The following is a 14,362-nucleotide window of genomic DNA, read 5'->3' as shown; positions in this document are numbered from 1 at the left end:
CTGGGGATTGGCAAGCCTACCCTGTGTAAAGTAGTATTTTCTTTTGTCCATCCTGAACCTATTGCCCATCAGTTTAATTGAATGCCCTTTTCTAGTATTTTGGGAGAGGGAAAAATTCTGTTTTTAAACTCTCTCTACTCTGTGCATAATTTTATAAATCTCTATTATGCCCCCTTAGTGGTTTTTTAAAAAACTGAGAAGTCCGAGACTCTACTCTTCAACCCCCTAATCATCTTGGTTGCCCTCCTCTGTACTATTTCCAGCTTGGCAATATTCTTTTGGAGATATGGTGACCAGAATTGTACATAGTATTCCAATTGAGGTGGCACCATAGATCTATACAGGGGCATTACCATATTAGCTGTTTTATTCTCAGTCCCTTTCCTTATAATCCCTAACACAGAGATTGCCTTTTTCACCCCGGCAGGATGCTGGATTGACATTTTAATTGAGCTATCCACTACAACCCCAAGATCTTTTTCCCTCTCAGTCTCAGCAAGTTCAGACCCCCATTAAACTATACTTGAAACTGAGATTTTTTGTCCCATTGTGCATCACCTTATAACATACCAAGATTGAGCTTCATTTTCCACATTGTAGCTCACACACCTAGTTTGTGGAGGTCCACTTGGAGCTCTTCACAGTTGTCCTTTGTTTTCACCATCCTGAATAATTTTGTATTATCTCCAAACTTGCCACTACACTATTCAGCCCTAGTTTCAGATAATTTATGAATAAATTAAATAGTGCCGGTTCCAATACCGATCATTGTGGGACCCCACTGCTTACTTGCCTCCACTGCTCATTGATTCCTGTGCTTTGCTTCCTGTCATTTAACCATTTTTTAAATCCATGAGAACCCATCCTCTTCTCTCATGACTGCTAAATTATTCAGGAATCTTTGATGGGATACTGTAATGAAAACCTCTCTTAAAGGGTATTGTGGATTTAAAAAATTAATTTATATATATATAATATATATATGTATGTATGTATGTATATGTATATGGTGGTTTTGATTTCTGGGCTGCTTGCCAATTTTTATTCTTCCAGAAGTGTTTTGGTTATGTGTGACCTTGGAAGGAGTTGTTCTAATCTCCTTCTAATTAATGGTTACCCTCAGCTGCCTTGGGTTGATTAGTTCTTCCAGAATGCCCATTTTTGGTTTGTCATTAGCCATACTGTTCCCAAACCCGTTTGTTATATACACTGTCTTTTTTTTGGCAAAAAGCCATCCTGCTTCCTGGCTGGTGATTATGGTGCAAGTCTTATTAGTTAGTTATATTCTATAACATTATTGTTTTCTTTCACCAGTCTGTTTTAAATCTACCTGCCAGCTCAATAAAGTAATATTTTTGCTTATTTTTGAGTTGTGCTGCCTTGTCTGTTACTGTAAAGAAAACACCTTGCTCTGCCTCGAGCAAGAGGGAAGTTTAGGTTGTTACAGATACCTTGTCAAAAACCTTTTGAAAGTCTAAGTATATAATGTCTACCAGGTCACCATTGTCTACATGCTTGTTCACTTTCTCAAAGAACTCCAAAAAAGTTGGTGAGGCAGGACTTTCCTTTGCAGAAGCCATGATGATTTTCCCTCTCTGTGTATTTGTCCCTCTGTGTGCCTAATAATTTATCTTTGTTCACACTTTCTGCTAATTTGCCTGGGACAGGCATTAGGCTGACTGGCCTGTAATTCCCTGGTTCCCTTCTGGATTGCTTTTTAAAAGTTGGTTTCACATTTGCTTCTCACCAGTCTTCTGGTACAGTGACTGAATCTAGTGACAGGTTACATATACAAGTTAGGAGATCCAACAGTCTCACATCTGAGTTCCTTAAGAACTCTTATATGTATACCATCAGGACCTAGAGATGTATCCATTTTTAATTTCCCCATTAGGTCTAGAATTTCATCTTTGGTTACCTCAACTTGGCACAGTTCTTTAGATCCCTCCTGAAAATAGGGACTGTGACATGGGTTCATGCCCCACACTTCTGCAGTGGACACTGAAGCAAAAATTAATTAAACTTCCCTGCCATCTCCCCATCTTCCTTTAGCAACCCCTTTATTCCTTAGACATCCAGAGGCCCCACTGGTTGATCTCCTGCTCCATATATATATTTAAAGGTTCATTGTTTGTCCTGATGCTTTTAGCATTGTTCTTGTATTTTTTTGTTCTTACTGTTGTTTTATCTTGTTTGGTCACACTAATCTGATTGTGTGACCCTTAATCTGTGAGCTGCCCTGAGCCTGCCTTGGCGGGGAGGGTGGGATATAAAATAAATAGATAAATAAATGTGCTCCTCAAAATTTCTTTTTGCATGCCTAATTATTGGCTTATATTTCTTTTATATTTGCATTTATTCTGCCAGAGCCTGTGGTCCCTCCTGTTCAATTCATTGGGGCAGACCCTCCACTTTTAAAAAGAAGCCTCTTTACTTTTTATAGCTTCCTTCACTTGTGCTGTTAACCACACCTGACTTCTTTTATACTTGGCAGTGCCTTTCCTACCTTTTGCAATGCATTCTGTTTGGGCTTCAATTTGTTTTTAAATAGATTCCAAGTATCCTCTAGGGATTTGCTTCTCTTGTGTTTCCGCTTCTGCTTCCTTTTTACTATTCCCCTCATTTTTGTAAAGGTCCCTCTTTTGAAATTCTTCTGGACTTTGTGGGTAACTTTCCATTGACCTGAATGCTGGACTTAATAACATTGTAGTCACTGTTCCCAACTGGTGTAACCACCTCTACACCTCTCACAAGGTCTTGAGACTCACTCAGAACCAAGTCCAAGATCACTATCCCTCTGGTTGGTTCTGTGACCAACTGTTCCAAGTTATAGTCATTTATGATGTCTAGGAATCTCAACTTGTAAATCCCAGTGAGTTCTGAGTCCACAGCCCTGTTACTATCAGACACTAGGCAGGACATACAAGTCACACCCATTCTGCAGACACTCCATTGGTTACCAGTCAGTTACTGAGTTCAATTCAAGGTTCTGGTTTTCACCTACAAAGCCCTGAATGCCTTGGAACCAAACAGCTTCAGGACAGCCGCTCCTGCATATACTCTGCTGCAACAGCTTTGTTCATCTGAGCAAAGCCTTCTAAATGTGCCAGTCTTCAAATGGGTAAGATCAGCAACTGCCTGTTCACTTGTATTCTCAGTGGTGGTTCCCAGCTTGTGGAATGGCCTGCCTGAGATGGTCAGGAAGGCTTCCACACTTCTGTCATTCCGCAGAATGTGCTAAACTGTAATGTTCAAGAGGGCATTTAAAAAACCAAGTAGAACTGTAGTAGACTGAATTTCCCAGGAGGGCTTAATAATATAACCAGGGCTTTTTTGGTAGAAAAAGTCCAGCAGGAACTTATTTGCATATTAGGCCACACTCCCTGATGTCAAGCCAGCCAGAACTGTGTTCCTGTACATTCCTGCTCAAAAAAACCCCTTAATATGACCTTTATAAAGGAATAGTCCTCTGCAATAACTGTTGTAGATACGAGCTGGTTTTACTGCATTGTCTTTACTTTGTACTCCATTCTCTATACTTTACCAGCTGCCTTGAGGTGCATACTCTATGGTATACCATAATTCAGCCATTCCAGGCCAGAGAGAGAGAGATTGTTGTTCATGGTAATTGTTCATTATACATAATTGTTTATGGTACTTTTCATTATTGAAAAACAGTAAACAATTTTGGCTCCTAGTTGCTGGAGCACTTAGGGACAGACATCAATCCTCCATTTGTTCTATACCTGCTCAGATTTGGACAGATTATGTTTTAATTTTTTTTTCTTCCATCATTGTATCTGAGTATCAATACCCTTTGGAGCTATCTGAATGGTCTCTAGTTAGTCTATGTGAAATTAAAGGTCTAATAAACTAAAAAAACTGGGAAGCCCCAGGTCCAGCCAGACTCCCTTCAGAAATAAAGATCTCCTGGACTGGTGCCCCCCACACACACACACCGACCACCCTTTTCACTATAATAGACAACACAGGAATTATACCTGATACATAGATTTAATTTTAAATTTGGAATTTTAATTGTTTGTTGTGATTTTATGTTGTGAGCTGCCCTGAGCCTGCTTCGGCAGGGAGGGTGGGATATAAATAAAGTAAAGTAAAGATGGATGCTTAGTCCAATTTTTTTTAAAAGATGACCCCAGTTATTCAGGAAATTATTGTCCGATTAGTTTACTCTTAGCAGTGGGTAAGCTCTATGCTAGACATCAGTTTCACAAATTTACTTCCTGGATGTCAGATCAAATTCTTTTGAGAGCTGAACAGATTGGATTCTGTGAGGACAAATCAACATTAGACCACTTGGCAGGGAACTATAGTGGTATTGGGAGGAAAAACTATTTACCACCTTTCTAAACTTAAAAGAGGCTTTTGACTCAGTACCTAGGAACCTTTTGTAGGATAAGCTGCATAAAATGGGAATAGAAAAATGAGTACTTATTTGGAAATTATATTCTTCAACAACCTGTTAATTAGACACAGGAACTTAGGCCTGTTAGCATCTGAGATCCCCATAAATAATTGAGTTAAGCAACATTGTATCCTGGCTCCCTATTTATTCAATCTATTTTTGAATGACCTAGATTCTACTCTGCGCAGTTGATGGCCAATTCCCTAAACTTGGCCCTCAAGTGGTCCCCCTACTATTGTATGCAGATGATGCAGTTGTATTTTCTCACACTCAAGAAGGACTCAAGTGCCTCCTAATCTTATTGTGAGACCAACTTTCTATCTTTTAACTTTGAAAAATCAAAAATTCTGGTGTCTTCAGGGTCTTGGAGGTGCTTTAATTGGTGCATTAATGGCAACCCAATAGAGCAAGTTAAATATTTTAAATACTTGGGAGTCCTCTTCTAGTATAATAACAACTGGACAACTCAGAGGAAACAAGCATTAAAACTAGCCAAAAGTAGTCTGCCAGCAATCGCTAGGAGTTTTTAATGTGAAGGATAACCAGTTTGTCCCTGCAGCCATGGAAGGTTTCAAAGCCGAAGTTGCCTCCCAATTACTTTATGGTTTCCCTATCTGGATCAATTTGTTTAATTCACATGTTGAACAAATCCAGGCCAGGTTTTTGTGATATATGCGTGGGGTCCCAAACTGTGTAGCTTATGCAACAGTGTGTCTTGAGACAGGGCAGGGTCTTCTTATGAATAGAGCTTGGATCTTGACACTGAAATGCTTTGTTGTAAGAAAGTGCCGATGAGTGTTCACTTTACAAATGAAACTGGGCACCAGTACCTCAATAAATACGGGATTTAAACCACATGTTAGCTGTACATGCATTAAAATGTAACATGAAAATTACTGAATCCACATATAAAGAGAAATCAAATATACAGTCTACATAGCTTATACACATATTCAGTGTAACTTTTGAGCAAGGTTTGAGTGAGAAGTGGGAGAAAGTCAGAAGTGAATGAAACTAACAGGGAATGTTTTCAGTCAGGAAAGTGAAATTATATACATTAAAAGGCTGTTTGTGTATCAATCCTTGCAGTATATACACTTAAATTATTTGTTTTCTGCCAAATGCTCACTCATTGTTCCCTCAGTCCAAGACTCTGTGACTTCCCTGCCCCTTTGCCTGCTTTACATAGGACACCTCTCTACTGCTCTCTGCCTGCCTTATGGTGTCAGTGCAAGCCTCATAGGATTCCAGTATCCTCTCTATAACTGCCTGGCCCTTTTGTGCTGCCAACAGAAGTCCTGTGCCTGCTGTATAATGCTGCCTGCCCATCTTGGGATATCAAACACCTTCCTCTGCCTACTCTGTAATGTTCCTGGCTTTCTTGGGGAATAAAATGTCTCTTTGCCAACCTTCAAGACAAACATACACAACTGAGACCCTGTTTTTTTGTTTTTGTTTTTTGCCTGTTGGATATTTAGCAAGAAGGATTAGGTGTAGGGTACAGTCCTTGAGAAATTTCATCCTTTTTGGATGGAAAATAAAGTTACCAGAGCTGGAAATGTGTTTTTCCTTATTAATTGTCTGTGAAACTGGGGTCTTGTACCTGAAATTTATTGTAATAGATCCCTTGGATGAGAGAGGCCAAATCTGAAAATATGATGCTCCAAAAATTGTAACCAGAAATCTGATTCTGAAAACAATGGGAAGCAAATAATGAGTGATGCAAAACCCAAAATGAAATGGAAGTGAATTTAAAATATTAAAAAAAAAGTGGAAAGAAATTGTGGACCCCTCAATGAACTTTATCTGAAAGGGCTATGCTATTTTAACCTCTCTGTTTTCCTGTGATTGTCCAAGTAGCACTCTGGTGTACTTGTCCCAAGGAAGATTCCTCTTGTGCAAAGGTTAAGCAAAGTGCAGGGGCAGCTGGAAAATCAGAGCTTTGTACCCTAAATTTCACCAAGACCATTTGCCGACACCATCCAATGGGATAATTAAAGGGCAAACATTATTTTAATTTTATATTGATCAAAGGATTTGCAGTGCCCATACCTAGTCACAGTGCAGTATGGGAATGTGCAGTGTGAAAGCTTCCACAAAGCCAGGGAAACATGAATGCTTATCCCACAGGGACCTCTCTCAAATTACAAACAACCAGAAATGAATGTAACGATTTTGTTAAGTGTCTGATCAACATCATTGTTCTAATCCTACCATTAAGGGCAGCCTGAACTCGGCAGCCTCTCCTGGCTACCTTTGATTTATATAATGCTCGAATGACTCTAAACTCAGTCAGCAATTTACTGCCAACTTTGTTCATTCATACCTGCACTTTAACTGTGTTTGAGAGGTGCTCAGCTTCATCACCTTCCACAAACATGTCATAAAACAACAACTGGTTCAGTTGATGCTGTCTAGCACCCAACACATTTCTGTTCAATACACCCAGTCATTGGACAATTAAAGGGCTATTTAGAAACCCCCTTCATAATAGAATGATTGAGTACTTCTCAGATCCTCCCTACTTATTATGAATGATCCAGAGAACTCTCCAGTTTTCTAGATTACACCTCTGAGGATGCCAGTCCCTGTTGCTAACAAAACATCAGGTCTCACAATGCGAAGACCACAGCCACACAGCCCGGAAAATCTATAACTGCCAGTGGACTCTGGCTGTAAAAACCCTCGATAACATAATGATCCACTCAGTTCCAATCAACCTAGTTATGGCCTAACCAGTCAACAGACTAGGCCTATTTATCCCTGTCCTTCCACAACAGAATGAAGCAGAAGAAAAAAAGGACCCCAAATGCCAATGTAATAATAATAATAATAATAATAAAATTTTATTTATACCCCACCCTCCCCGCCGAGGCAGGCTCAGGGCGGCTTACAGGTATGGCAAAAGCCATGTTGAACAATAAAACAGTTACACAATTCAATAAAATTTACAATTTACCATTAAATTTTTACATAATCTAAAACAATCTAAAAACAGTCTAAAATAATCTCTACTCGCTGCTATCTCAGTTATTAATATTAGTGATGGCGTGATGTTTATTTCAAGCTCCATCTTGAAAGGCTAGCCGGAAGAGGGCGGTTTTACACACCCTACGGAATTGGCTAAGGTCCCGTAGGGCCCGCACCTCTTCCGGCAGCTGGTTCCACCATTGGGGTGCTTTTATAGAGAAGGCCTGTTCTCTAGTTATTTTTAGTTTGGCCTCCTTTGGCCCAGGTACTTCCAGGAGATTTTGTGAGCTGGATCGTAGTGCCTCTGGGGAACATATGGAGAGAGGCGGTCCTTAAGGTAAACAGGTCCTTGGCCATATAGAGCTAATTAAAGGTAATAACCAGCACCTTGTAACGAACCCGGTAAACAATGTAAGGAACCCCCCAAATTCCTGCTTAGCTCCAAAACAACTGGTTACTTCCTTGGCAGAGATCATTTTATGCTCTCCGAGTGCTAATCTTTTGTAGGTGAGGCAATTGGTATCCTGGCCAATCTTTGTCCTAGGGCTTATTTAATTTAGAAGGTACTGTGAAAGTAATGTGAAAGCAAAGGATTAATCTCAGAAGGAAATTCATGACAAATTTTGATCCCCTCAGGAGCTCTGCCATACTTCATGAGAAACAAGAGACAATCTGTCTGGGCCTGCCAAGTAATGTTTTTTAAATAAAAATATATTCTGCACAAATATTTAATTTACAAAGCTATTACTGAAATATTATTGTCAGGACTACAACATTCAGCTCTATGTAACATATCAAAAGAATATATTTCAGTCATGTTGAAAATATGTTACAGGATGTTTGGGGTCTGTTGCATTTGCAGGTTGCAGTGATCCACTTCCATAGTCATGTCAGAGTGTGAAATATGACTAATTTCACTTGCTCAAAAATTATTATGGATCTATTGCAGTTTCTGAATCTTGGGAGATACAGTTGAACTATGATAGAGCTATGAAAATCTCTTTTTGTCACATCAATTTATGGCATCTTAATACCTTTTGCAGATGTTGGATTTGGCATTCTTGGCTCCAGACTTCCAAAGATTTCTTGAAACAACTGGGGATGGGAATTGTGGAAAGGAAAGAGATCACTCAGCAGAGGAAATTCCTTCTTCCTTCATGCCTGAAGTCAGGCATTTGCATCAGTAGGGAGGCTGTATAAGCATGAGCCCCTGGAACAATAGAGAGGAGGAAGAGGAGAGAATTTCCTACACGTGGAATACCGTCTGTTCTTTTCTGTCCTCTCTCAGCCATCCTTTTCTCCCAACATCTTGTCATCCATGTTCACCTCTCCATATTACCAATAAATTCAACCCACTGGCATTGTATTGCACAACTTTGAAAGGTTTGGTAGAGAATCAACACCATATTTTTTCCCCCCCAAACAACAGCTTCTTTCACTTACCTGCATGTAAATTTTGAAAAATGATGGTCATGGACATAACTCATTTCAGAGAAGCAGATTCTAAATATAAATAGTTCCTGCAAGATGTTTGATCTATGTGCCAAGAAATAACCAGCACCGCAAGATCAAGACATTTGAGTCAAAATTTGAAATGAATGAATTTTTTACGGACCCAATTGTATGTTATATTGGAGAAATATGACCAGATAGTCCTTTAAAAAATTGCATTCCAACTTCCCAGCTCAAGTTTCCCACAGCAGCCACGTTTGTGAGCGGATATTTGCCCTGTACTCTTTTCCTAGCCTTCTCCTACCCATTATTTGCTCAACAGGGGAAAATAAAGGTACTTGTGGCTGATTACAGACCAGCACTTTGGGCCGACTCAGAGATGCCTGTGAAGTCGGCCCCAAAATTCCCTCCACATGCAAACATCTGCCGGGCGTCCCCATCCCACACTCATCCCATTCTTCTGGTTGCTCCACCCAGCTCAAAAAGCTACCACTTTGAAAGTGGTAGCAAATATTTGAGCCGGCTGTCAGTCACCAGATTGCCGTCTGGACGGGAAAGGGCGCATGCAAGCTGACTTGGCAGTCTGGAGCTGTCAAGCTGCCCTAAGCTGTTCCATTTTGTAAAAAATTACACCAATCAGAGCACTGGTGTGCTCATGCACACCAGCACTCCCCCCCCCCCGGGGAAAACAAAGGAATCCAGCTTCCTGGTCACCTTCCTGTGTGGCGGCACCCAGTCACCTTATGGACGGGATGCCAACGGCATGTGGGTGAATATGGGGAGGCTCCAGGACAGTTCTTTTTGGGCCATCCTGATTCGGGACGCCTCCCTGCTGGCCCAAAATGCCCGTCTGTTCTCAGCCTTCATGTTGTATTTTTCTCTCTGTGGAACAAATAGCATCCTAAAAAGGTGTTGATAGTAAAAATGGCATGAAAAGCTGATTGACACAACAATAGTTCATTTTTTGAAAAATGTTGAAAGATGGTGAGATCTGGAATAGTTTACAAGGTTCTTCTAAGGGCATAACTTTAAGCACAAGGTGTAACTCTGCTTAAATTGGCACTGCCAGTCATGCATCTCCTTTGCAATGGTAATTTGGCCTTTATGCTACAGATTAGGTATTGACAGAAGGGGACTGGTGTTCTTTGTAAGGAAAGAAGTGGATAGCATTAAAAAAAAATCAATAATGGCCTTTGGCTGGAATTCCAAAATACCTCGCATAGAAAATTTTTGTTCATAGAGGAAATGACAATCAAAGACTACTAGCCAAGAGATTTAAATGGATCCTACAGAATATCTCTGAGTAAAAGGTGCTATTTGGAGCCAAGTAAAGACAGAGGAGGCCTAGTCTGCAAGGGGGGAACCTCTGCACCCTTCCCTGACCATTAACAGACCTTGAACATTCTGAGCCAGTCAGTAGATACAGATTTTTCAGTATCCTTAACTGTCCAGGTAAAAAGCAGACAGGTGACAACCCTATATCTACCTCTGTACTGGTTATAATCAGTTTTATGTCTCATGGATACAGTTTAGCAATTATTGTAAAATATCTCATATGCAAACACAAAGCAATATGTTTGAAAGAGAAAAACCTTTTAATTATGTATCTCTACAAATTTTATGACTACAAACTGTTCTGTTCTTGAAAAATATTTATCTCTCTTTGAAATGCTCTTGCAGCTTAGGCATGGCGTGGAATTTTAGCAGGAGCTCCTTTGCATATTAGGCCACACACCCTTGATGTAGCCAATTGTGATGAACCGGTAAGGGTGACTACTATAAATTTCCCCCCAGTCACCTTCCCTCAGTCCCTCAGGCACACACAGAAATCCTGCCAGAAATATATAAAGGCTAGACACCAGAGAGTTTAAAAGTCAAAAACAAAGAAATATTTATTGGATTACAAAAGGGAAGGGAGAGGGATAAAAACAGTATTCATTAGATCTGATCAAATACAACAAATCTGTTTGTCAGGCAGATGGTTACTGGAATAATCAATTACTGTTTACTAGAGGTTTATCAGGCTGAGATAACATAAAAAATAAATATAACACTGGCAGGCTTTAGAACTATACAATACCCTAGGATAGGCAGGCAGTGTCTACTGAGCACTAGGAATGCTTTGCAGTTCAGATGATATAGCCCTCAGCTCTGGCTTCTCAAATCATAAAAATAATAAACTGACAGTCACTCTTTTTCATACACACTGAGAACTCCTGACTGGTGCCAGATTAATTCTCCCACACAGACATGCACACTAGCTTCCAGGACTCACACCTCTGAGAGCTAATACCAGCCCCTCACTCCTGTGTGTTTCAACCCCAACGAGATTCCTTGTCTGAGTCTAGCCACCAGAATCCAGTCCTCCCTTCAGAGTGTTTGAGTGATCTCAGTTTGTACAAGCAGTCTGCCTAGATGTGCTGGCAGAATTCCCACAGAGAGTTTCCCTCACAGAAGGTGCCTGATTTTTCTCCCTCCTTATTTCAAACTTCCTCGCAAACAGAAGCTCAGCCCAGCTCTGTCTCCACAAGGAACTCAGCCCCACTGGCTGTTCTCAGCTCCTTGTCCAGTTGCTTCATCACAACTGACTAGCCTAAGTCCCAGTCTTCACACTCCAGACTTTTACTGAAGACTTCTCGAAGACTAAAAAACTTTCTGAGATGTTTTTTTTCCTACTGCAGCCCCTTCATTTTGCTACATTTTAGTTACCATGGCCTCATCCCAGCCAATCGTTGCAAGGCTGTTCCCAGCTTCTCAGGCTAAGTTGCCTAAGTCTGTCACACCAATCCTCCAAGAACTTACAAGGCTCTTTTTTGTAAGCTCTTGGAGGATTGGCTATGTTAGGGGGTATGGCCAAATATGCAAAGGAATTCCTGCAAGAATTCCACCCCTAGGCATGGCTAATATTTAGAGCTTTGCCCAAGAAAAGTTCTATGTGGTTTTGGAGCTGGGCTTTCCACATCTAAAGCCACCATTTTTTTTACACTACTGCAGTAAAGGCTCCATAAAATGACCACAGATTATGTTTGTTGCACTTGTATGATGCATAAAACAAATAAACGTGGTATTAGAGATAATGGGCAACTGGCTGAACTTAATACTGTTGCTTTCATCACTCAGTTGCTATCTTGCTCTGTATTACTTACTGAATTTGTTTGACATAAAATAAACTCCACTCTATATATGTTGTGCTGATTCAAGGCCATTTTAATTAGAAGTGTAAATGTGGTTTATTTGGTAGAATTATCTGTATACATTGGCAGAAGTAATGAAAGCTCTCCTCTGGCTTTGATTACTCCACTGAGTTCTAAACCCCCTAGATCTTGAGAGACTACAAACAAATATCTTGTCTTTCTAGACATGGGGGTCAAGAATTATTTCAATTCATTTGCTTGCTTCTTAAATGCATGGCTAAATTTGCTTCCTAAAAATCAAATACAATCTTAGTGCATCAGCCCAGCCAAATTAAATATGTATAAGTCCCACTAGCTTTAATGGCAGAGATCTGAGCACATTCTAAACTCTCATATAGAAATGAGAGTTGCCAACAGGCCTGGAGAAAAATTTCCCATGCCTTTAATAGTAGTTTAATGGGCAGTTTAAATTTTTTAGGGCATGGAAGTAAATAACTAGTAAATAACATCTCATTAAAGCTATAGTAAAGATACAGGGCATTTTTCTTCAGGCCTGTTGGCAGCCTTAATTGAAATGGGTGGGCTTTTAGTTTGCTTAAGTTAGGCTTAAGTTAAATTAGTTAAATTGTTGGAACATCACACAAGTGCATTTTACCCTTTTCCCTTCTGTTATTCCTTTCTAATTTTTTGTGTGCAAACAACACTTATTTTCACTTTTCCCCATTATAACATATTTATTTGTCTCACTTCCTGATTACGTTCCTACAGAATTTGTGGTATTTTCTCCCCTTACCTTTTATTCTTCCTTGTCTGGAATGTATATTAATGATCCTTTCTTACCCCACCACCTCCTTTTAAACTTTTATTTTGCTCAACCTGCCTTGAGGGCAAATCTGGTTGTATTTCACCCTGTTTTTCCCTAGTGTGTTTTCTTACTTTTCTTACTTTTAGTCAAGCAGTTTTCTGTTCTTCTCTATAGAATTACGCTTTATGACTACCAAGCCATGTGCAGAACAAACAAAGAAAGTACCGACAGTGCCCATAGCTTACTGGACGTAAGTATAGTTAACATTATGACCACCCTTCCATTAAATCACATTCAGACATATTGCACGCATACACAAATGTGATATGATGATTCATCTCTATGTGACTGGAATTCTCATAAGCCCTTTCTATTATTCAGAAAATATACTGGGAATTGCCTTTCAGCATTATTCCATATCACAAGAAAAATGTTTCGGTAAAATAAATGCAATGTGTTCTACATTTGCCATTTCATAATATTCTACAGTAGCATTTTTCTGTTAGCCAGCAGGAATGCAAAGCCTTTATCTGTTTGTCCTCTTTGTTATGAACACCTGCTTTCTGGAGTTTAATACATAGGGTTGCCAACTTCCAGGTGATGGTTGGAGAACTCCTGGGATTATAACACAACTGGTCTCCAGATATCAGAGATCAGTTTACGTAGAGAAAATGGCCACTTTGGAAGGTGGACTGTATAGCATTATACCCCATTAAAGTCCCTGCTCTCCCCAAATGCAACCTGCCTCAAGCTCCGTGGCCAAAATATCCCGGTATTTCCCAACCCAGAACTGGCAACCCCAGATAGATAGATAGATAAATAGATAGATAGATAGATAGATAGATAGATAGATAGATAGATAGATAGATAGATAGATAGATAGATAGATAGATAGATAGATAGATGGATAATTTCAGTATCCCACAGTTAGTTTCTGATTGTTTTTAACATGTCAGCCTCAAAATGAACATGGAATTCATTGTTTAACCCTTTAACCTGCATGAGGGGTTCTTCCTCTAAACATATACCTTTATTAATATCTCAAGAGGCTCCAAGTATGTTAATTCTCTCTTCACTGCATGTTTGGGACAATGGTTAATGAATGATTTAATGAAAGATACCTTTTATTTATGTATTTTTAAATTCTAACTTATAGAATGAAATTGTGGGTTTGAAACAATAAATTATCTAGAATCCTAGTCTTCAATTTGCTGGTTGCTGGAAATTTATTAAACAAAATTTGTTTTAAATTATAAAGCTTTACAAACTGGGTGGAATAACTTTGTACACTTTTTCTTGAACAGTTGAATAAATAAAATGATAGAATAAACATGTCCTTTTAGAGGGAGTGTGTGTGAGAGAGAGAATGAATTGCCCCCCCCCCCAAGTTGGAATGAAGAGTCGAGCACAAGGTATTGGTATAACTAAGGGCCACTTTATTAAGTCTAATAATAAACGGCAAGGGCAACAAGAACTGCTGCCTAGTCAGGGCCAGGGGTCTCAACAGACCACTTCCCTGCCATTAGCAGGCGAGAGACCCAGCCCCACAGCCGGAGCTGTGCGGCACAGCTCCCG

At 39.8% G+C, this 14,362-nt stretch overlaps 1 protein-coding gene across 1 annotated transcript in view; it reads left to right on the top strand.

Annotated features, from left to right (window-relative positions):
* Nucleotides 1-14,362, top strand: part of CACNA2D3 (calcium voltage-gated channel auxiliary subunit alpha2delta 3) — a 1,102,401-nt gene that overhangs the window by 1,025,951 nt on the left and 62,088 nt on the right. The window contains exon 32 of the mRNA XM_060238809.1: nucleotides 12,962-13,037. Within this exon, the coding sequence (XP_060094792.1) occupies nucleotides 12,962-13,037 (76 nt within the window). The remainder of the gene's footprint in view (nucleotides 1-12,961; nucleotides 13,038-14,362) is intronic.

This window comes from Heteronotia binoei, chromosome 5, assembly GCF_032191835.1.
Source record: "Heteronotia binoei isolate CCM8104 ecotype False Entrance Well chromosome 5, APGP_CSIRO_Hbin_v1, whole genome shotgun sequence".
In the NCBI taxonomy this organism is placed as follows: Eukaryota; Metazoa; Chordata; class Lepidosauria; order Squamata; family Gekkonidae; genus Heteronotia; species Heteronotia binoei.
This window is presented reverse-complemented; position numbering and strand designations above follow the sequence as displayed.